This window comes from Heteronotia binoei, chromosome 5 (assembly GCF_032191835.1).
Source record: "Heteronotia binoei isolate CCM8104 ecotype False Entrance Well chromosome 5, APGP_CSIRO_Hbin_v1, whole genome shotgun sequence".
NCBI lineage: Eukaryota > Metazoa > Chordata > Lepidosauria > Squamata > Gekkonidae > Heteronotia > Heteronotia binoei.
In genome coordinates, this window is record NC_083227.1 from 14335219 (window position 1) to 14359848 (window position 24630).

The 24630-nt window shown below is 47.3% G+C and overlaps 1 protein-coding gene across 1 annotated transcript; it reads left to right on the forward strand.

Annotated features, from left to right (window-relative positions):
* The first annotated feature begins 226 nt into the window (after positions 1–226).
* LOC132571725 (vomeronasal type-2 receptor 26-like) lies at positions 227–23609 on the forward strand. The gene is made up of 6 exons (XM_060238521.1): positions 227–447; positions 2489–2780; positions 13113–13916; positions 19333–19512; positions 19888–19996; positions 22711–23609. Exons 1-6 carry the CDS (start codon positions 227–229, stop codon positions 23607–23609), a joined length of 2505 nt encoding a protein of 834 aa, XP_060094504.1.
* Positions 23610–24630: the final 1021 nt, after the last annotated feature.

A 24630-nucleotide genomic window follows, 5' to 3' on the forward strand; every position in this document is an offset into this window, starting at 1 on the left:
TCCCTCCTCAAGGGAGTCTTGCAGAAAAGGCCTTCAAAACAATGACATCAGAATCAGGAGCAAAATACGATCCGGTCTTCTGGTGCATAAATATCTCCTGTGACAACCAGCATCCGGGCTGGGGTTTGAGGCCAGAGAGGACGATGCCGCTCTGTGCTTCGATGCCATCCCCTCCAGATCTGAAGACCTGCCTCTCTGGCGACAGGCTGTAGGGTCCAGATCCAGAATGCTGGTGCTGGTTCTGGTGCTGCTGCTACTGCTACTGCCCCACAACGTGTTCTGTCAGAGGCCGGAGGCCAAATGCCCACTGAATCTGATCAAGGATGAGAACGATCCACTGAATTATTACCGTCGAGGAGATCTCATCGTTGGGGGGATTGTAGGCACACGTCATATTTATCTGGATCTCATCCCTTTCGACAGACCTCCCTACACCAAAAAGAATCAGTAAGTAATGCCTGCAGATAGACCCAGGCGGGCAGCTGTGTTGGTCTGAAGCAGTAAAACAAAGCAAGGGTTAAGTGACACCTTTAAGACCGACAAGGTTTTACTCAGAAGGTAAGCTTTCGTGTGCTAGACGCACACTTCATCAGACAATAGTATGGAATGGCAAGGCGTCCTGAATGTAGAGAAAGCGGGCTGTGAGTTAATATGCAGTGTCATGGAAATGGTTTTTTAGCAGATTAGAAGTGACTCTTTTAATCAGCTCAAAAACATTTCCACGGCTCTGCATACTAACTCACTGCCCACTTCCTATCTATTTAGGACTGCTTGCCATTCCATCCCGTTGTCTGATGAAGTGTGCCTCTAGCACACGAAACATTCAGAATAAAACTTTGTTGGCCTTAAACAAGCCTCAGATTCAGTGGGAGCTGACAGGAGCGCAACTCCTGAACCTTTCTGAGAGTTCCACCTCCTCCTGAGAGTTCCTCCTCCTTCTGAGAGTTCCACCTCCTTGTCCATTGAATAGTAGGTGCAGCTGCATAACAATCCCTGGATAAGATCCACCACCTATTTTTCTACAAAACGACCCCGGGTCTTAAAGGCGCAACTTGACTCTTGCTTTGTTCTAAGTAATGTATGGCGGCAGTCTCCAACCTTTTTGGCACCAGGAACCAGGGTTGTGGAAGACAATTTTTCCTCAGACTGTGCCCTTGGGTTAGCCATAGCTCTATTAGCCACAGTGTGTATATATATATATGTGTGTGTGTGTGTGTGTGTGTGTGTATATTTTGGCCACTGTGTGACACAGAGTGTTGGACTGGATGGGCCATTGGCCTGATCCAACATGGCTTCTCTTATGTTCTTATGAGTTGTCCTTGAAAGGGCAGCTGCTGTGAGAGCCCTCTCAGCCCCACCCACCTCACAGGGTGTCTGTTGTGGGGGAAGGAGATAAAGGAGTTTGTAAGCCGCTCTGAGACTATGATTCAGAGAGAAGGGTGGGGTAGAAATCTAAAGTCTTCTTCAGATGCGAACACAGGTGTTGTGCTTCCTATCTGAGAAACGATCTCCCAGGAAAATCTCCAAACTGATTCCCCCCCGTCTGCTCCACATGATCCTTTCTTGTGCATCAAAACTTTCTTCTGGAACGTTGCTCTTTCAATGGACCTTTTGACTATTGATTTATTTATTACAGCACTCACTATTAGAGAAAAAGAACATGGTTCATATAATAACCACACGTTTATTTTATGTGGGGGGCAAAAATCCCCCGAGATGTGACCTGATACTTTCATATAATCCTAGAGTTGGAAGGGACCTTCAGGGTCATCTAGTCCATCCCCCTACACAATGCAGGAAACTCACAAACACCTCACCCTAAATTGACAGGATCTTCATTGCTATCCGGTGGCCATCTAGCCTCTGATTACAAACCTCCAAGGAAGGAGAGCCCACTTTCATAGAATCATAGCGTTGGAAGGGCCCTCCAGGGTCATCTAGTCCAACCCCCTGCACAATGCAGGAAACTCACAAACACCTCCCCCCCTAAATTCACAGAATCTTCATTGCTGTCAGATGTTCCTCTAGTAAAGATAAAGGTAATCCCCTGTGCAAGCACCAGTCGTTTTTGACTCTGGGGTGACGTTGCTTTCACGTTTTCACCGCAGACTTTTTACAGGCAGTTTGCCATTGCCTTCCCCAGTCATCTACATTTCCCCCCCCCCCAGCAAGCTGGCTACTCATTTTACTGACCTCGGAAGGATGGAAGGCTGAATCAACCTTGAGCCGGCTACCTGAACCAGCTTCTGCTGGGATTGAACTCAGGTCATGAGCAGAGGGCTCCGACTGCAGTACTGCAGCTTTACCACTCTGCGCCACGGGGCTCTTAACAGATGGCCCTCTAGCCTCTGTTTAAAAACCTCCAAGGAAGGAGAGCCCACCACCTCCCGAGGAAGCCTGTTCCACTGAGGAATCGCTCTCACAGTCAGGAAGTTCCTCTTAATGTTGAGCCGGAAACTCAGTGAAAATGTGTTCCTTCTCTTGGCAGTTCTTCAGCTACAGATTACCAGCCCATCGTCGCCTTCCTCATCACCGTTCGGGAGATCAGACAGAACCCCAGGCTCTTGCCCAACCACACCCTGGGCTACGAAATCTATGATAACTTTTTTGAAGCGAGGATGACTTCCGATGGCTTATTAGACCTGCTCTCCACAGGAAAGCAGAACATCCCAAACTACCGCTGCCGAAATCACAGGAACCTGACGGTGATCGTCGAAGGAACGGGGCCCGAAATCTCCATCCAGATTGCAAATATGGCGGGCATCTACAAAATCCCACAGGTAACGGTTAGCGGAATGCGAACTTTGAATTTTGCTTAACCTCTCTGGAGACGTCAAGAACGGCATATTTCCACTCAGTATTTTAGCTACTGCAAATCATCAAGTAAAGAAGATATAAAACATGTTCCATTTTCTGATTCGTGAATATTAATAGTACCAATTTTCTTCTCGATCCTTTTAGCTGGAGGTGCCAGGGACAAGACCTTCACATGGCCATTTCCACTTGATCCTTTTAGGTGGATGTGCCAGGGACAAGACCTTCACATGACCATATTCTCGATCCTTTTAGCTGGAGGTGCCAGGGACAAGACCTTCACGTGGCCATTAATAGTACCAATTTTATTTATTTATTTACTTTAAATTTCTATCCCGCCCTCCCTGCAAGCGGACTCAGGGCGGCTAGCAACATTCACATTTACAAGTTAAAACTAATAAAACATAGTTACAATTTAAAACCATTTCGTGGTGCTGTACCACTGCAATATAAGCGGGTTCTTCTTTTCTGATGGCGATCACATAGTAACTCTACAATGATGTGGGGTGGCAGTCCTCTTCCGGCTAGATATCAAAGGCCTGTTGGAACAGTTCAGTCTTGCAGGCCCGGTGGAAAGTAGAAAGATCCTGCAGGGCCCTTATGGCCTCCGGGAGAGCATTCCACAGTTCTGGTGCTGCCACCGAGAAGGCCCTAGCCTTTGTCGAACGCCGCCTAGCCTCCTTTGGTCCAGGGATGGACAGTAGATTTTTTTGTCCCTGAACACAGTGCTCTCTGGGGAACATGCGGAGAAAGGCGGTCCCGTAGATAGACAGGCCCCTGACCATAGAGGGCTTTAAAGGGCTTTAAATAGTACCAATGCAAAGGTAGAGGGCAAAAGGGTCTCCTCTGAGATGCCAAGGAGGAAGTGGGCACCCATGGCCATGCCTAGTTTTGCTCCTGACTAGAGATGCAAAATTTCCAGAAATTTTGAAGCTCAGAGAAAAACCCAGGTTTCCCCCCTTTTTTTCCGGAAAAAAATGGAAATTTTCAGAAAAATTGAAAAAAAAAATGCTACATTAGTACTTTTTTCTTTTCTTTTCCAGATTGAGAGTCCTTCTGTTACTTTAGGAACATAAAATATGTCTATGGATAATTTTACTTGGCATGAAATTATCACAACTAGCATATTAAAAAATATAGTGTATCCAAACCATTATTACAAAGAGAATTTACTTTTTAAATAATATTTATTTGTAATTGTAACAAATGGAGCAACACTCTCCTGAACAGCTTATGTGGAACAGACAAAAAAAACCTCCACAAAACAATTTTTAAAAATCCAGAAGTAACAATTATTCATATTTCCTCTCAATGAATTGACATGAAATTAAAACAATCTAATACATATTTTTTTAGAAAAGATCTAGAAAATATTTGAACACCTCATCTTAAAATATTTTATTCATCGTGTTAAAATAAAACATTCCATAATCAATTCCTTTTCTTTTCTTTCAATTTTTCCAATTTTCGGAAAAAACCCAAAAAAGGCTTCAGGAAAAAAAAAACGGGGGGGGGGGGGGGAATGGTTTTTCCCTGAATTTTTCCGGTTTTTTTCCTGGTCTTCACATCTCTCCTCCTGACACACTGGAGACCATAGAAATAGGTGCCTCTTGCAGAGAAGCTGGTTTCTTGGGGGATGCCTTCTCTCTGCCCTCTTGGTATTCTCTCTGTTTCCATTGGTCGGATGGTCCACATTTAAAAGAAAATGTCATCGTTTTTACTGACAAAGGGCTAACTGGGCCAACTGCACACGATATGGTCCAGAGCACACAACCATTCAAGGCCCATTGGCCTGAGAAAGATTTGAGTGAGATATAGCAGTTCCTAGTGACTGATCTTTCACCTTTCAACACTACTTTGACCAAGAAGTTCCTCTTAGACTTCCTATTCTAACAATCGCTCCGCATAAATTCTATGTCCAGCTCTCGGACGTTCTGGAGGAAGAGACCGCTTCGCTGAAAGGACCACTGATCACTTATCTCTTGCTCAAAAATAGTCCTCTGCCTTTGTTTAGAGCAGGGGTCCCCAACCCCCCCGGTCCGTGGACCAGTACCAGTCTGTGGCCTACTAGCAACCGGGCTGCAGAGCAAGGCCACACCACCTCTTTCATCCACCTGGGTCCTGGGCTGGCAGAAGGGGGAACGCTGCTGTGACCTTAGCCTACACCCTTATTTATAGGCCCCTGCTGATCAGCGGGGGGTCTTTAAAAGGGAGGGGGAGGCAGACTGACCTTCTGCCACCTGGCCACCTAGCGAGGAGGTGGCAGAAACAGCTCCAGTCTCCCCCCCCATTTAAAGACCCCCATGGGGGGCAGGGACAGGGGGCAGGTGGGGGGGCAACCTGGGGTGGCAAAAAACCCAGTGCTGTCCCCTCTGCCGATCCTTGGAAAAATTGTCTTCCACAAAAATGGTCTCTGGTGCCAAAAAGGTTGGGGGCTACTGATTTAGAGCACTACTAACATTTTGGTTTTATTATTATTTTTTACTTTGGAGGCTGCTTCAGGCAGATTCCTGGCTAGGAGGTATACAAATCAAACGAGTAATAGTAACATTTCAAGTAGCCCAAGTCTCCTCATCCTCTTTTACAGAAGGAATGAATGAATTGATCTAGTCCCGTAGTCTGTTGGGATATTGATATTGTGTTTATATTACTGATATTTTCCCTTGTATTCATTTGACACATACATATTTTATGAAGGAACGGGATTTTTAGGCATTACAGACCAATGAGGAAGGCTGTTCAGTTTAAATGTGTTTAGTTTTGTACTTCCTTCCACATGAATACTCTGTTACCTATCAATATTTTGCGCATCTTAAGGGTCACAGTTGATGAAGAAGAATAATTGCAGATTTATACCCCACCCTTCTCTCTGAATCAGAGACTCAGAGAGGCTTACAATCTCCTATATCTTCTCAACCCACAACAGACACCCTGTGAGGTGGGTGGGGCTGGAGAGGGCTCTCACAGCAGCTGCTCTTTCAAGGACAGAGGCTCAGAGCGGCCTGCAATCTCCTTTCTCTTCCTCCCCCACAACAGACACCCTGTGAGGTGGGTGGGGCTGGAGAAGGCTCTCACAGCAGCTGCCCTTTCAAGGACAGAGGCTCAGAGCGGCCTGCAATCTCCTTTCTCTTCCTCTCCCACAACAGACACCCTGTGAGGTGGGTGGGGCTGGAGAGGGCTCTCACAGCAGCTGCCCTTTCAAGGACAGAGGCTCAGAGCGGCCTACAATCTCCTTTACCTTCCTCCCCCACAACAGACACCCTGTGAGGTGGGTGGGGCTGAGAGGGCTCTCACAGCAGCTGCCCTTTCAAGGACAACCTCTGCCAGAGCTATGGCTGACCCAAGACCAGTCCAGCAGCTGTAAGTGGAGGAGTGGGGAATCAAACCTGGTTCTCCCAGATAAGAGTCCACGCACTTAACCACTACACCAAACTGGCTCTGTGCAGATGCACCTGCAATAGATTTTGTTTCTCATACTACAGTTGGAAACAGCCACCCCCACCGCGTGTCAGCTGCTGTAACCTCTACGCAGAAAAGACCTTCAGTAGACTTTGTTCAGTTGAACACAACTGGTTGGAGAGAGACATATCAAAAGAAGTGGCTGAGGGTGTGTGGAACTTTACTTCTCAGAAAGACATGCCATCTGTTTGAGATGGCCTTTGAGCATTTCTCTTTCTTTAAAAAAAAAAGCATTCATTTGCTTTTCAGGCTTATCCTTACAATGTTAAATTCCTCTCCTTCCCATCCTCTCACAGAACAGCCAGCAGTGGTGTGTCGTCATCATCATCATCATCATCATCATGGCTTCTTTTGTATCAGGAACTCCTTTGCATATTAGGTCACACACCCCTCATGTAGAAAATCCTCCAAGAGCTTACAGTAGGCCCTGTACTAAGAACCCTGTAAGCTCTTGGAGGATGGGCTGCATCAGGGGTGTGTGGTAGGGTCGCCAAATCCAATTTAAGAAATATCTGGGGACTTTGGGGGTGGAGCCAGGAGACATTAGGGGTGGAGTCAAGATCAAGGCTGTGACAAGCATAATTGAACTCCAAAGGGAGTTCTGGCCATCACATTTAAAGGGATGGCACACCTTTTCAATGCCTTCCTTTCATAGGAAATAATGAAGGATAGGGGCACCTTCTTTTGGGGCTCATAGAATTGGACCCCCTGGTCCAATATTTTTGAAACTTGGGGGGTATTTTGGGGAGAGGCACTAGATGCTATACTGAAAATTTGGCCCCTCTACCTCAAAAAACAGCCCCGCCCCCAGAGCCCCAGATACCCATGGATCAATTCTCCATTATTTTCTATGGGAATAAATCTCCCTAGGGAATAATAGAGTTCCCAGCAGACATTTCCCTCCCCTCCCCCCCGCTTTCTGATGACCCTGAAGCGGGGGGAGGGCCTCCAAACCGGGGGATCCCCTGCCCCCACCTGGGGATTGGCAACCCTAGTGTGTGGCCTAATATGCAAGGGAGTTCCTGCTACCCCAAAAGCCCTGAAAATAGAAGGGTAGGGGGGAGAGTGCCAGCCATGATAACAACTGTGATAGTAAATACAGCTGGAGCCGGTGTGAAGATAAACAATATTAAGATAACCACCTGAAGCAATAAAACTTTCACACAAAGCGTGTAAATAGGGGTTTCAATAGTTAGTTCTTCCTCAGCCTCTTTCTCCCGACGTTACACGGAGCCACAGCTCTACTCTTTGCAACATGGATCCACGCATGCAGAGCTGGCAGCAGCAAATTAGAGCATGCGTGGATCCATGTTGTAAAGAGTAGAGCTGTGGCTCCGTGTAATGTCAGGAGAAAGAGGCTGAGGAAGAGCTAACTATTGAAACCGTGAGGAGTCCTTTTAAAAGCGGTTCCTTATTCTCTCCACACCATCACGAGTGGAACACTAAAAAATTAAAGACTTCACCCATCTCTTCATGAAGTCCTGTTTGAAGAGGCTATCATTCTTTGTGGCTGTTGAGAGACTTTGTGGGGAAAATTTCAAGAATGTTCAGTGTTCCTTATTTCTGTTTTTGTTTAATCTCACTAAATATGCATATTTATATGCTTTGCGTGAAAGTTTTATTGCTTCTGGTGGTTATCTTATATTGTTTATGATAACAACTGCTGCTGTCATCAACCCAAAGTCTGGTGAAACGTCTCTGCTTTATAGGCCTGACAGAACTGCATTCAGTCTCATGGGGCCCTGATGGTATTCGGCAAGAAGGCCCTGGATGAGGACATATCTGGGGCTGGGCATCACCAGTAAGTTATTCTCAGTGAAGGTATTCTCTCCCACCAGAGGAGACGGTCCCAAAGATATATGAGTCTCAGACCACTCATGGCCTTCAAGGTCAACACCAAAACCTTGAACCTGACTCAGTACTCCACTCGTGTAGCTGGTGCGTATGTGCCATCTTGACTCTGAGATCAGAAAGTTTTCCAAGGAACTCCAGTTTCAAGATAAAAAACGAGACAGTAAAAACAGCTTTCTCACCAAACAAGGAAAATACATGAGATCATGTTTCCAATGCCGGGCATTTCCTTTTGGACTTTCCAAGGCTCCCAGGGCCTGTACCAAGATTCTCGTAAACCCTGTAGTCCACCTCAGGCACCAGGGGATTTATGTCCATCCATACTGACGTTTGCTCCTTGGGAGGACAGCGATGGCGAACCTGGGCAGTATAATAAAAAGTAGAGACATCACCCTGCCAACAAAAGTCCGTAAAGTCAAAGCGATGGTATTCCTAGTAGTAATGTATGGCTGTGAGAGTTGGACCGTAAGGAAGGCCGAGCGCAGAAGAATAGATGCTTTTGAGCTGTGGTGCTGGAGAAGACTCTTGAGAGTCCCTTGGACTGCAAGAAGACCCAATCAGTCAGTCCTAAGGGAAATCAACCCAGACTGTTCCCTGGAAAGTCAGATGCTGAAGCTGAAGCTCCAATACTTTGGTCACCCAATGAGAAGGGAGCACTCGCTGGAGAAGACCCTGATGCCGGGAAAGACAGAAGGCAAAAGAAGAAGGGGACGGCAAAAGATGAGCGCAGAAGAATAGATGCTTTCGAGCTGTGGTGCTGGAGAAGAATCTTGAGAGTTCCTTGGTGCTGGAATACAAGTTATTTACATCCCAGCCATTATCGAGTTAATGTTTGTTTACCTGACAGAGAAAGTGATGCATTGTAACCTAAACCCAATTGTGAACTGAGTCTTCTAAACCTGGGGAACATGTAAACATAGTATTGGTCAGAAAGCACACTAGGTATGAAAAGCTTTGTTGTTGTATGCAAACTGAATTCTCTTTTTCCTGTCATGGCTAGCCAGACAAAGGGGTTGTAAATCGTAGCCATGTAGAGATCAGATGTAGTTAGCCATGCTAGTAAGATAAGTTGTATTTCTTTTATCCCAAGTACCTTATCCTGATGTTTTCTAATAAACTTTTTGTTTTGATAAGCTTAAGCCTCGCCTCCAATTATTGCCACTGCACACCTCTGAATTTTCATGTATCTCCAACACTTGGACTGCAAGAAGATCAAATCAGTCAATTCTAAGGGAAATCAACCCAGACTGTTCCCTGGAAGGTCAGATGCTGAAGCTGAAGCTCAAATACTTTGACCACCCAATGAGAAGGGAGCCCTCCCTGGAGAAGACCCTGATGCTGGGAAAGACAGAAGGCAAAAGAAGAAGGGGACGGCAAAAGATGAGCGCAGAAGAATAGATGCTTTTGAGCTGTGGTGCTGGAGAAGACTCTTGAGAGTCCCTTTGACTGCAAGAAGATCAAATCAGTCAGTCCTAAGGGAAATCAACCCAGACTGTTCCCTGGAAGGTCAGATACTGAAGCTGAAGCTCAAATACTTTGGCCACCCAATGAGAAGGGAGCACTCCCTGGAGAAGATCCTGATGCTGGGAAAGACAGAAGGCAAAAGAAGAAGGGGACGGCAAAAGATGAGATGGCTGGACAGCATTACTGATGTAACAAACACGAATTTGACCAGACTTTGGAGGAAGGTGGAAGACACAGGAGGGCCTGGCGTGTCTTTGTCCATGGGGTTGCAAAGAGTCAGACTCGACTGTGCAACTGAACAACAACAAATACTTGGACACCCTTCTCATCAGGTCCAGCAGCCTCTCCAAATACATATGGGACACTTAGTTCACACTCCTCTTCCTACAAGAACATGGTTTCATAGTTAACACGTCAAAGAGTTCCCTTCAACTGTCTCAACTGGGAACCATCATTGACCCATCCTGCAGTTCCCTTTTCCTCACACTGGAAAAGGTGCAAGATCTAGGCTACTATGATCCTGGTAATTCAGGACAACTTCTCTTCCATATTGTTTCTGGACCAGGGCCACTGCAAGGGTTTTTGGTGCCCTAGGTCAGGGGTCCCCAACCCCCGAGTCGGGGACCGGTACCGGTTTGTGGCCAGTTAGCAACCACGTCTTGTTGTATAATTATTTCATTATATATTACAATGTAGTGATAATAATATGACAACACTGGATTTATATCTCACCCTCCACTCCAAATCTCAGAATGGTCACAATCTCCTTTACCTCCCCCCCCCCACCACACACACACACAACAGACACCCAATGAGTTGGGTGGGGCTGAGAGAGCTCTCCCAGAAGCTGCCTTTGAAAAGGATAACTCTTGCGAGAGCTATGCAGTGGGGAATCAAACCCATTTCTCCCAGATAAGTCTGCACACTTAACCACCACACCAAATTAATAGAAATAAAGCGCACAATTGTATCATTCAGAAACCATCACACACACACACACCCCGGTCTATGGAAAAATTGTCTTCCACAAAACTGGTCCCAGGTCCAAAAAGGTTGGGGACCACTGCCTTAAGTGAGCTGCCCACTTGGTCATCCCCCCCGCCAAATTTAAAAAACAGATAATTGTAGGAGAAATGAAGAAACATTAAGGTATTAACATTTTTAATTTACAGGTTTTTGTTTGTATTTTGATTTTTTTTTTTAATTGTGAGATTAAGCAATAAAAATTGTGAGAATACTACTTGATCCTTTTAGCTGGAGGTGCCAGGGACAAGACCTTCACACGACCATTTCTACTTGATCCTTTAAGAACATAAGAGAAGCCATGTTAGATCAGGCCAATGGCCCATCCAGTCCAACACTCTGTGTCACACAGTGGCCAAAAAAAATTATGTACACACTGTGGCTAATAGCCACTGATGGACCTCTGCTCCATATTTTTATCTAACCCCCTCTTGAAGGTGGCTATGCTTGTGGCCGCCACCACCTCCTGTGGCAGTGAATTCCACATGTTAATCACCCTTTGGGTGAAGAAGTACTTCCTTTTATCCGTTTTAACCTGTCTGCTCAGCAATTTCATCAAATGCCCACGAGTTCTTGTATTGTGAGAAAGGGAGAAAAGTACTTCTTTCTCTACTTTCTCCATTCCATGCATTATCTTGTAAATCTCTATCATGTCACTCCGCATTCGACGTTTCTCCAAGCTAAAGAGCCCCAAGCGTTTTAACCTTTCTTCATAGGGAAAGTGTTCCAGCCCTTTAATCATTCTAGTTGCCCTTTTCTGGACTTTCTCCAATGCTATAATATCCTTTTTGAGGTGCGGCGACCAGAACTGCACACAGTACTCCAAATGAGACCACACCATCGATTTATACAAGGGCATTATGATACTGGCTGATTTGTTTTCAATTCCCTTCCTAATAATTCCCAGCATGGCGTTGGCCTTTTTTATTGCAAACACACACTGTCTTGACATTTTCAGTGAGTTATCTACCACGACCCCGAGATCTCTCTCTTGGTCAGTCTCTGCCAGTTCACACCCCATCAACTTGTATTTGTAGCTGGGATTCATGGCCCCAATGTGCATTACTTTGCACTTGGCCACATTGAACCGCATCTGCCACGTTGACGCCCACTCACCCAGCCTCAACAGATCCCTTTGGAGTTCCTCACAATCCTATCTGGTTCTTACCACCCTAAACAATTTAGCGTCATCCGCAAACCTGGCCACTTCACTGCTCACTCCCAACTCTAAATCATTTATGAACAAGTTAAAGAGCATGGGACCCAGTACCGAGCCCTGCAGCACCCCACTGCTTACTGTCTTCCACTGCGAAGACTGCCCATTTATACTCACTCTCTGCTTCCTATTACTCAGCCAGTTTTTGATCCGCAAGAGGACCTGTCCTTTTACTCCATGACTCTCAAGCTTTCTAAGGCACCTTTGATGAGGAACTTTATCAAAAGCTTTCTGGAAGTCAAGGTAAACAACATCTATTGGGTCTCCTTTGTCCACATGTTTGTTCACCCCCTCAAAGAACTGTAACAAGTTAGTGAGGCAAGATCTTCCCTTACGGAACCCATGCTGAGTCTTCCTCAATAACTCGTGTTCATCAATGTACCAACTCATTCTGTCCTTGATAATGGTGTCTACCAACTTTCCCGGTATTGAAGTCAGACTGACTGGCCTGTAATTTCCCGGATCTCCTCTGAAACCCTTTTTAAAGATGGGGGTGACATTTGCTACCTTCCAGTCCTCAGGAACAGAGGCAGATGTCAATGAAAGATTACAGATTTTTGTTAGAAAATCCACAAGTTCAACTTTGAGTTCTTTCAGAACTCTCGGATGTATGCCATCCGGACCCGGTGACTTATTAGTTTTTAATTCGTCTATCAGTTGTAGGACCTCCTCTTTTGTCACCTCAATCTGACTCAGGTCTTTCAACACCCCTTCCAAAATTAGTGGTTCTGGGGTGGGCAAAAAGTTCTCATCTTCCACAGTGAAGATGGAGGCAAAAAATGCATTCAGCTTCTCAGCCATTTCCCTATCCTCCTTCAGTAATCCTTTTACGCCATGGTCATCCAAGGGCCCCACTGCCTCCCGGCTGGTTTCCTACTTCTAATATATTTGAAGAAATTTTTATTGTTGGTCTTTATGTTTTTTGCAATATGCTCCTCATAGTCTCTTTTTGCCCGCCTGATCACAGTCTTGCATTTGATTTGCCACAGCCTGTGTTCACTTTTATTAATCTCACTTGGACTGGTTTTCCACCGCTTAAAGGAGTCCTTCTTACCTTTTACAGCTTCCATTACTTTGTTTGTAAACCATGCAGGCCTTTTCTTATGCCTGTTTTTGCCTTTCCTAACTTGTGCTATGTATTTTATCTGAGCTTCTAGGATTATAGTTTTAAATAGTCTCCAAGCTTTCCCCAACTCGGAAGAAAAGCACAAAGAAGCGCTGAACACACACCAAAGAATCCTTGTTTTCCACAGGTCCCCTTCTCATCTCTCCCTTTCCTTCCTAGGTCAGTTATGGGCTTACTTCCCATGTTCTTCAAGATCCCACTCAGTTCCCTTTTTTCTACCAGATGGGTCCAGACCCAGAAAAACATTACCTGGGGATTGCCCAACTGCTCCTGCATTTCCGATGGACGTGGATCGGTCTCTTTGCTACAGACACTGAAAACGGAAACCAGTTCATGAGAATCTTTCCGCCTCTGGTCAATCGTAATGGTATTTGCGTTGCCTTCTCCCTGAGCATCCCGGTAACAACCGCTCTTCCAAGTATGAAAAACTTCCTCCGTTCCTCCGACGCGTTCCGCTTGTGGAGAAACGTCTCCGTGTTAATTTTTTATAAGGAATCCGGCGCTTTCGGAGATATCCTCTCCTTTGTAGACGGGTCCTTTAGAAGGTGGATATGGCCCTACGCCAAGAAGGTCTGGGTCATCGTGGCCTTGCGGATGATAAAGGTCAGAGATACTTTTTTAAGTGTCGCAACTTCTCCTCTGACCCATGGGGTTTTTTCGCTCACTACTCACAAAGATGTACAGACAAAATATATGGACCTGGCTTCGAGTGTTGGGAGGAAAGGCTTTAGTTGCCACGACAACAAACCTTCGCTGACGGTGAAAGCACAACGAAGATGCAGAGAAAGAGAAAGAGACCCGAAGACTCTTTCTCAGCGTGAGGCCAAAAATATCCTTTCTATAGACAACTTCTATACTTCCAGTGCCATCCAGGCAGTAGCAGAGGCCTTACACGTGGCGTACTCCCAGAAATCAAAGTTAGTCAGGAATCACATCCGCTGGCAGAGGCTTCAGCCATGGCAGGTATTCCTTTCCCCTCTTAAATAAGTTGAATTGAAAAATTAATGTTGTGAAACCGTAATATTAATTTGCAGGGGTCGTTTGGTAGAAAAAAGAGATGCTGGAGCTCATTATCACAACTTATTGGCATAGCTCATTTGCATATGCCACACACCGCTGATATCACCAGGAAAGGAAAGGAAAGGTCCCCCGGGCAAGCACCAGTCGTTTCCGACCCTGGGGTGACGTTGCTTTCACAACGTTTTCACGGCAGACATTTTAAGGGGTGGTTTGCCATTGCCTTCCCCAGTCTTTTTTACACCCCCCCCCCCACAGCATGCTGGGTACTCATTTGACCGACCTCGGAAGGATGGAAGGTTGAGTCAACTTTGAGCCAGCTACCTGAATCCAGCTTCCGCCAGAATCGAACTCAGGTCATGAGCAGAGAGTTCAGATCACAGAACTGCAGTACTGCTGCTTTACCACTCTGCGCCCCGGGGCCGCAATATCACTAGAGGGTGTACTAAATTATATTGGCTCAGCATCTGCTTTAATATGCTCCTTGAAATTTTAATTGTCATAGTAAAACCTTACTCCCAGAATACTTTTTAACTTACTTTCTCCTATGTGGCCACAGTGGCATGAGGAAGATTTCCATCTGTCTGCTTTATGTGTTTTGGCTATCCCCCCACCCCTTTTTTTTGCATGTGTGTGTGGGAAAATATTAGAAAGTTTGTCAAATCTTAGAGTTCAGCAAACTTCTCACAGGGGGTTTGAACAGTGGAGCCAAGAAGCAAGTTTTTTGGGGGAGGGGGAGGTCTAATTTAAAAAGAGCACAATAAAATAAAGGTTTAATAAAGAAAGAGCACAATAAAATAAAATTTCCCGAGCGCCACTCCTGTGAGCTCCTGCCCAAAATGAGGCCTGTTAATTTGTCTTTAGATGTTGCCGTGGTCTCAGATGTCCAATCAAGTCAAAATCTGTGCAAAATTACTAATGAATGCACTTAATGTAATAAATCTCACATACAGTTAATGTACAATTCATAAATAATTCCATCAATTTCCAATAAATATAAACAATATTTCTTCACAATTGCATCAAAACTGTGAACTCAAACAAAGTGCTAGAATAATGACAAAAGTCCATTCATAGAATATTCCAAACGGAGCAGATGTTCCAAACAGCCCTCTACGTAGATAGCAGCATATTCTACACGTTTCAATGTGATGACGTCTTCATCCAGGAGGAAAGGTTTGTACAATCAACAGGCTCTCAACTGTTCTTCTTTACAGAGTATCTAACACAAAGTCTTATGAGTGGAGAAAAATCTCTCACTCATAAGACCTTGTGCTAGATATCCTGTGGGCATTCAATGAAATTGCTGAGCAGTCGGGTTAGAACGGATAAAAGGAAGTCCTTCTTCACCCAAAGGGTGATTAACACGTGGAATTCACTGCCACAGGAGGTGGTGGCGGCCACAAGCATAGACAGCTTCAAGAGGGGATTGGCTAAGCATGTGGAGCAGAGGTCCATCAGTGACTATTAGCCACAGCATATTGATGGAACACTCTGTCTGGGGCAGTGATGCTCTGTATTCTTGGTGCTCGGGGGGTGGGGGGTGGGGAACAGTGGGAGGGCTTCTAGCCCAATTGGTGGACCTCCTGATGGTGCTTGGTTTTTTTGGCCACTGTGTGACACAGAGTGTTGGACTGGATGGGCCACTGGCAGGATCCAACAGAGCTTCTGTTATGTTCTTATGTGACAGAGTGTTGGACTGGATGGGCCATTGGCCTGATCCAACAGGGCTTCTCTTATGTTCTTATGTGACACAGAGTGTTGGACTGGATGGGCCACTGGCCTGATCCAACATGGCTTCTCTTATGTTCTTGTGTGACACAGAGTGTTGGACTGGATGGGCCACTGGCATGATCCAACATGGCTTCTCTTATGTTCTTGTGTGACACAGAGTGTTGGACTGGATGGGCCATTGGCCTGATCCAACAGGGCTTCTCTTATGTTCTTATGTGACACAGAGTGTTGGACTGGATGGGCCACTGGCCTGATTCAACATGGCTTCTCTTATGTGACACAGACTGTTGGACTGGATGGGCCATTGGCCTGATCCAACATGGCTTCTCTTATGCTCTTGTGTGACACAGAGTGTTGGACTGGATGGGCCACTAGCCGGATCCAACATGGCTTCTCTTATGTTCTTGTGTGACACAGAGTGTTGGACTGGATGGGCCACTGGCATGATCCAATATGGCTTCTCTTATGTTCTTATGCCCATTGGCTCCTCAGGCAGAAAAGCTAGTAAAAACCGGGTTCCTTTGCATGCAGGGTCGGTGCCAGGCTTTTTGGAGCCCTAGGCGAGGCTATCTATTTGCCCCTCCCCAACCAAGGGGACGGCGGCAGCAGCAAGGACCCGAGATACTGTATCTAGCCTAACTGCCCTTACAGGATCGTTGTGACGATAAAATGGAGGAGAGAAGGATCTAAGCTGAGGCAAAAGGCAGAGTGTAAAAGGATCAAATAAATAAATAAAACTGGTGGTGAGGAGTGTTCCGTCTAAGCTGAGTTAGTGTGAGCGAGCTCACAGATTTTTAGCCTCTGGCTAACACATTTTTGTCTTACCTCAGGAAGGATGGCCGCAGAGCAAACTAATTTAAGCAGTAGCTCACGACTTTAATGCCAGTAGCTCATGGTAGAATTTTTGCTCACAGGACTCCACAGCTTAGAGCGGGGGTGTCGAACATGCATCCCCGGGGCCAAATCAGGGCCCCAGAGGACTCCTATTAGGCTCCTGAGCAACTGGCTGTCATCTGCTTCCTTCTCTCTCTCTCTTGCTTCCTTCTGCATAACAGCTCGCTTTGCCAAGCTTGCTCGATCGCACAGGAGCTACAGAGCAAAGTCTCTATTTTCTTCATTGGCTGAAGCTCCTCCCTTGGGGAGGGAGAGCTTGCTTTTCCAGGCTCTCTCAACCACAAGCAGAGCTACTGAGTCAAGCCTCTCCCCCTTCTATTGCCTGAGGCTCCTCCCCCCACCCCCTGGGAAAGGAAGGAAAGAGCCACAGTTTTCTTTGCCAAATTCCCTAGACCCCATGAGAGAAATACAAAGAAAGCATCTTTAAGACCAATGAATGCTGACATTTTAAGCATGTTTTAATTTTTTTTAAAAAATATGTCTGTGTCCTTTATAAGAACATAAGAGAAGCCTTGTTGGATCAGGCCAATGGCCCATCCAGTCCAACACTGTGTCACACAGCGGCCAAAAAACCCCCAAAAATCCGTGCCATCAGGAGGTTCACAAGCGGGTCTAGAAGCCCTTCCACTCTGCCCCCCCTCAAGCACCAAGAATACAGAGCATCACTGCCCCAGACAGTTCTAATAATATACTGTGGCTAATAGCCACTGAGGGACCCTCTGCTCCATATTATAAAGTTTATATTTCTGCTACCTAATCTTAAATAGGTATATACATGGCCCGGCCTGAAATGGCCCAGCCCAACCTATTGTACCATAGAGTTTTACCTCCCAAATGTCTAGAGCATCCGGAAAAACCATAGAGTTTTCCTGGAAATGCCTAGAGTGGCCACTGAGCAACGTCGCTGGCGCGATGACGTCACTTCCGGGTGGTGTCATCATGCAGGCAGCGTAGGGAGAGGTTCTCCCCGCCAGACCAATGTAGGCCGGCGGGTTCAGAACCTCCCGGGCAGGAGAACCCCCGGCTGGACTTGGGGTTTGGCAGCCATACTCAGAACAAATAGCACCAGGCGAATGTTTATCACAGGAGTGGCCAACGGTAGCTCTCCAGATGTTGTTTTGCCTACAACTCCCATCAGCCCCAGCCTGCATGGCCAACGGCTGGGGCTGATGGGAGTTGTAGGCAAAAAAAAACATCTGGAGAGCTACCGTTGGCCACCCCTGGTTTATCATATTGAGTACAGCACTAGATCTACCTCAAGCAGGCGTGTACTTAACGTAACATCTCCTAAATCATGTTAGCAGCATTTATGACGTTAGTAGAATTCAGGCAGGGTTCTGGAATTCGGGACGTACAAAGATTTGAAATTTTAAGGCGCACAAAATGGAGCCGTTTGGGTTCATTTCTCCATCACCCTGCCGCCGCGCAGGGCTGTTTTTCTTGGAGGAGTTCCTTTACATATTAGGCCACACCCCCTGATGTAGCCAATTCTCCTGGAGTTTACAGTAGGCCCTGTAAGAAGAGCCCTGTAAGCTCTTGGAGGATTGGCTACATCAGAGGGGCGTGGCCTAATATGCAGAGGAGCTTCTGCTAGAAAAAGAGCCCTGCCGGAAGCTGCCAGTATTACCAAACAGTAAAGCTCGGATACTGAGACAGGAGCTCTAAATCACCAATCCTTTTAATGTCTAATATAGTTTTCTGCAGGGGTTGTTTTGTGGAAAAATAGGTGGTGGCGCTCATTAGCATAACTCGTTAGCATACGCCACCTCCCCCCACCTAGGGTTGCCAATCCCCCAGTGGGGGCAGGGGATCCCCTGGATTGGAGGCCGTCCCCCCGCTTCAGGATCATCAGAAAGCGGGGGGGGGGGGGGAGGGGAATGTCTGCTGGCAACTCTATTATTCCCTATGGAGACTTATTCCCGTAGGCAATAATGGAGAATTGATCTGCTGGTAGCCGAGGCTCTGGGGGGGGGGCTGCTTTTTGAGGTAGAGCCACCAGATTTTCAGTATAGCATCCAGTGCCTCTCCTCAAACTAACCTCCAACTTTGAAAGAGATTGGACCAGGGGGTCCAATTCTATGAGCCCCAAAAGAAGGTGCCCCTATCCTTCATTATTTCCTATGGAAAGAAGGGATTTAAAAGATGTGTGGTCCCTTTAAATATGATGGCCAGAACTCCCTTTGGAGTTCAATTATGCTTGTCACAACCTTGGTCCTGGCTCCACCCCAATGTCTCCTGGTTCCACCCCCAAGGTCCCCAGATATTTCTTGAATTGGACTTGGCAACCCTACACCCACCAGCTGAAAGCAACCCGATGCAAGAAAGGAGAGCCCTTGGTGAGCGAGGCCTACTTGGGCTGGCTAGAGATCCAGCCAGCCCAAGCAGGCCTCACTGACCTGGGGCACTCCTTGGCTGCCCTCCCGCAACAGTCAAAAGGCCAGCAAGCCACCCGCTGCTCAAAATCACATAAGAAGTGGAGAAAGGGTGGCATGGGCTTCTGCAGGGGTTACTGAGGGCTGCTGGGGGTGTGGCAAAGCCCCTGGTGGCTGGCTGCCCACTCTCCTAATCCAGGGACTGTTATGCAGCTGCACCTACTGTTCAATGGACAAGATAGGTGGGGAGGAGGAGGGGGAACCCTCAGAAAGGTTCAGGAGCTGCGCTCCTGTGAGCTCCTGCCGAATTCAAGGCCTGGTTTCCTGAAGCCTAACTGGTTGTGTTTTCACCACCCTTCTAGATTCATCGTTTTTTGAAAAACACCCCCCTTTACAATGCTTCCGTGCGGGATATGCAGTTGGATGAGGACGGGAACGCGGTCGGCGATTTTGATGTTGTGAGATGGACGCAGTCTTCAAATTCATCTTTCTATTTAGAAAGAGTGGGGAAAGTAGAGAGGCAGGGGCCCGCGGACCTGAAGGTAGCCATCAAACAGGAAGCCCTTCTGTGGCCCAACCAGCCAGACCAGGTGGGGAAATCTATTGGATTCATTTTACTTAGAGATGTTCAAGGATTGTTTGCCTTTGCCTGCCTCTATGTAGGGACTCTGAGCCCCTTTGGGGGTCTCCCATCCAAGCACAAACTACGATCATCCAAGATCTGATGAGATCTGGCTCGCCTAGGTCATTCAGGTCAGCATTCAGAACACGGTGCAAATCACCGGCGTAAAAACCAGGCCTTCAGTCACAAGCCCTGCTGTGTCCTCATCAGAAACCATACTTTTCCATGCACAAAATCACTATTTTTTCCCCCTCTCTGCTGCTTCACTTTCTAGTAGACTGCACCCTTTTCCCAGTGTTCTAAGAGCTGCCCTCCAGGAAACTCCAAGAAGGTCCGAGAAGGACAGCAGTTTTGCTGCTATGACTGTTTGCCTTGTGCGGAAGGGATGATCTCCACCTGGGAAGGTGAGTGATGCCAAAGAAATAACCCAGGAAGGAAGAGAGACAGGGATAGGGGGAGGAGGGAGGGAGGGGAGTGATGCCAAAGAAATAAACCAAGGAAGGAAGGGAGGAAGGAAGGAGGAGGGAGGGAGGGGAGTGATGCCAAAGAAATAAACCAGGGAGGAAGGAAGGAAGGAAGGAAGGAAGGAAGGAAGGAAGGAAGGAAGGAAGGAAGGAAGGAAGGAAGGAAGGAAGGAAGGAAGGAAGGAAGGAAGGAAGGGAGGGAGGGAGGGAGGGAGGGAGGGAGTGATGCCAAAGAAATAAACCAGGGAGGGAGGGAGAAAGGAAGGGGGGAGGGATGGAGGGAAGTGATGCCAAAGAAATAAACCAGGGAGGGAGGGAGGGAGGGAGGAAGGAAGGAAGGAAGGAAGGAAGGGAGGAAGGAAGGAAGGAAGGAAGGAAGGAAGGAAGGAAGGAAGGAAGGAAGGAAGGAAGGAAGGAAGGAAGGAAGGAAGGAAGGAAGGAAGGGAGGGAGGGAGGGAGGGAGGAAGGGAGGGAGGGAGGGAGTGATGCCAAAGAAATAAACCAGGGAGGGAGGGAGGGAGGAAGGAAGGAAGGGAGGAGGGATGGAGGGGAGTGATGCCAAAGAAATAAACCAGGGAGGGAGGGAGGGAGGGAGGAAGGAAGGAAGGAAGGAAGGAAGGAAGGAAGGAAGGGAGGGAGGGAGGGAGGGAGGGAGGGAGGGAGGGAGTGATGCCAAAGAAATAAACCAGTGAGGGAGGGAGGGAGGAAGGAAGGGGGGAGGGATGGAGGGGAGTGATGCCAAAGAAATAAACCAGGGAGGGAGGGAGGGAGGGAGGGAGGAAGGAAGGGAGGGAGGGAGGGAGGGAGGGAGGAAGGAAGGAAGGAAGGAAGGAAGGAAGGAAGGAAGGAAGGAAGGAAGGAAGGAAGGAAGGAAGGAAGGAAGGAAGGAAGGAAGGAAGGAAGGAAGGAAGGAAGAAAGAATACTCCTGGTATTCTGAGTTCTCCCATACAAGTATTTCTCACGATACGAGAACTCGTGGGCACTTCATGAAACTGCTGAGCAGTCAGGTTAGAATGGATAAAAGGAAGGGCTACTTCACCCAAAGGGTAATTAAAACATGGAATTCACTGCCCCAGGAGGTGGTGGCACCTACAAGCATAGCCAGCTTCAAGAGGGGATTGGATAAAAATATGGAGCAGAGGTCCATCAGTGGCTATTAGCCACAGCATATTGATGGAACACTCTGTCTGGGGCAGTGATGCTCTGTATTCTTGGTGCTTGGGGTAGGGTTGCCAAGTCCAATTCAAGAAATATCTGGGGACTTTGGGGGCAGAGCCAGAAGACTTTGGGGGTGGAGCCAGGAGACATCGGGGGCGGAGCCAGGAACAAGGGTGTGACAAGCATAATTGAACTCCAAGGGAGTTCTGGCCATCACATTTAAAGGGACAGCACACCTTTTAAAATGCCTTTCTTCCATAGGAAATAATGAAAGATAGGGACACCATATTTTGGGGCTCACAGAATTGGACCCCCTGGTCCAATCGCTTTGAAACTTGGGGGGTATTTGGGGGGGAGGCACTAGATACTATACTAAATATCTGGTGCCTCTACCTCAAAAAAATAGCACCCCCAGAGCCCCCAATACCTGCGGATCAATTCCCCATTATTCCCTATGGGAATTGTTCTCCATAGGGAATAATAGAGTCCCCAGTAAACATTTCCCTCCCCCCTCCATGCTTTCTAAAGGGAGGGGGAGGGCCTCCAAACCAGGGAATCCCCTGCCCCCTCCCTCTTTCACACACATAAATACTTACTGGGTCTTGTTCCTGCAGAACTTTACTTGCTCTGAAAACGAAAGCAAAACAAGGGGAGGGGCCGTTCTCCGACAAAACTGTTACTGACCCTTTCCCATGAAGCCCTTCCTGTTTCCTGCTTCCTGCTCAGCCTTAAAGGCACACATTTTAAAAACGGACCTGTTTGCAGGTTTCTAAACCTTCAGGAGTTCTAAAACTACTTGGTGACTGTGGGGGCGGGGCTTCCCCCGGGGGCCAGCTGGCTGGGGGCGGGGGGAAGCCTGTAAAAATGGGGGATCCCCCGCTGGGACCTAGGGATTAGGAAACCTAGCTTGGGGGGGCAACAGTGGGAGGGCTTCTAGTGTCCTGGCCCCAATGATGGACCTTCTGATGGCACCTCGGTTTTTTTGGCCGCTGTGTGACACAGAGTATTGGACTGGGTGGGCCATTGGCCTGATCCAACATGGCTTCTCTTATGTTCTTATGTGACACGGAGTGTTGGACTGGATTGGCCACTGGCCTGATCCAACATGGCTTCTCTTATGTTCTTATGTGACACAGAGTGTTGGACTGGATGGGCCATTGGCCTGATCCAACATGGCTTCTCTTATGTTCTTATGTGACACAGAGTGTTGGAATGGATGGGCCATTGGCCTGATCCAACATGGCTTCTCTTATGTTCTTATGTAACACAGAGTGTTGGACTGGAGGGGCCATTGGCCTGATCCAACATGGCTTCTCTTATGCTCTTATGTGACACAGAGTATTGGACTGCGTGGGCCATTGGCCTGATCCAACATGGCTTCTCTTATGGCTGGCCATTGGATGTATCATTCTCCAACATATACTAGAACACAAGAGATTACTAGTGGTGTAATGCAGATGTTCCTGATGTTGAAGCCACTCTTGTCCTTTCCCAGATTCCATCCGCTGCGAGAGATGTCCGGAAGATCACTATCCAAATGAAGATAGAACTAAATGCCTTCCCAAGGCTATAACAGTCCTGTCATACAGAGAACCTCTGGGCATGAGCCTAGCTGTCTTAGCCCTCCTTTTGTCTTTCACCTCAGTTTATGTTTTATGTATCTTTATTAAATACATGGATACCCCAGTAGTCAAAGCCAATAACCGGGACCTCTCCTACATTCTCCTCACCTCCCTCCTGCTTTCCTTTCTCTCCTCCTTTCTGTTCATCGGCCAGCCAAGGAAAGCTACCTGCCTTCTCCAACAAACTGCCTTCAGCATCATCTTTGCAGTTGCCGTCTCTTGTATGTTGGCCAAAACGATCACCGTGGTGGTGGCCTTCATGGCGACAAAGCCGGGAAGCAGGATGAGGAAATGGCTGGGGAAGAGTTTGGCCAACTCCATCGTCCTGTTTTGTTCTGGCGTTCAAGTCGTCCTCTGCATCATCTGGCTCAAAATTTCCCCTCCCTTCCCAGATGCTGACATGGACTCCCAGCCGGGACACATGAACCTGCGATGCAATGAAGGGTCTGCCACCATGTTTTATGGTTCTTTGGGCTACCTGGGCTTCCTGGCGGCCATTTCTTTCACAGTGGCTTTCCTAGGCAGGAAGCTGCCTGGGGCCTTCAATGAGGCCAAGCTGATCACCTTCAGCATGCTGGTCTTTTGTAGCGTATGGGTGTCCTTTGTGCCCACCTACCTGAGCTCAAAGGGGAAATACATGGTAGCCGTGCAGGTCTTCTCCATCTTGGCCTCCAGTGCTGGCTTGCTAGGTTGCACCTTCGTTCCTAAATGCTACGTTATCCTCCTAAGGCCAGACTTGAATTCCAAGGAACATCTAATGGCTAAAAGTTAAAACGGCATCTGATTCTTAGTAGTCCACACTTTCTCCGTCTGTCATGACCAGAACGGCAGTTAATTGTGTCACATGCAGGGTTTTTTGTAGCAGGGACTCCTACAAAAAAGGAGAGGAGAGGAGAGGAGAGGAGAGGGGAGGGGAGGGGAGGGGAGGGGAGGAGAGGGGAGGGGAGGGGGAGGGGAAGGAAGGAAGGAAGGAAGGAAGGAAGGAAGGAAGGAAGGAAGGAAGGAAGGAAGGAAGGAAGGAAGGAAGGAAGGAAGGAAGGAAGGAAGGAAGGAAGGAAATAGATGGGGGAGGGCTGCGGAAAGAAAATGTTAACTTCAAATGCATTCTCCAAGCTGCCAGCTGGCTTGGCTTGGAGAAGCGTTTTAAAGACAGAAATGCCTTTTCAAAGTTTGCCAACAGGGTGGTGAGGCCTTCAAGAGCCACACAATATATGTGAAAGCCGCAGTTTGGCCACCCCTGCCTTATACTAAGAGCCCTGTAAGTTCCAGGAGGATTGGCTACATCAGGGGTGTCTGGCCTCATATGCAAAGGATTTCCTGCTACAAAAAAAAGCCATGTATTATCTTGGAGTGAACTGCCTGATATATTAGGAAATATCTTTCTTTCCACATATTAAGAAAGAATATAGCTTATGAATAACTACGATCAGGGCTTTTTTTTTGTAGCAAGGACTCCTTTGCATATTAGGCCACACCCCCTGATGTAGCCAACCCTCCTTGAGCTTACAGTAGGCCCTGTACGAAGAGCCCTGTAAGCTCTTGGAGGATTGGCTACATCAGGGGTTGTGGCCTAATATGCAAAGGAGTTCTTGCTTTAAAAAAATATATGGGATGTAGAGGAAAATTTAATCAGGAAGGGTGGGGGGGTTAGTAGAGAAATACTTCATGTTAGTTTTATATCTCAATAGCTACAAACACTTGAAGTTAAATGCTGGATTGGCAGAACAAAACACTTTAGTGTGGTTTAATGTGAAATGCAGTCTAATGGATGATTGGATCGCTGTGCTCTAAAT

Bases quoted from the DNA above. Each gene is read 5' to 3' on its own strand.
- LOC132571725 (XM_060238521.1), top strand. From the start codon at position 227: ATGCTGGTGCTGGTTCTGGTGCTGCTGCTACTGCTACTGCCCCACAAC. The intron at 2,781-13,112 runs GTAACGGTTAGC...TTTCCTTCCTAG, and splicing joins GCATCTACAAAATCCCACAG to GTCAGTTATGGGCTTACTTC. The intron at 19,997-22,710 runs GTGAGTGATGCC...GTCCTTTCCCAG, and splicing joins GATGATCTCCACCTGGGAAG to ATTCCATCCGCTGCGAGAGA.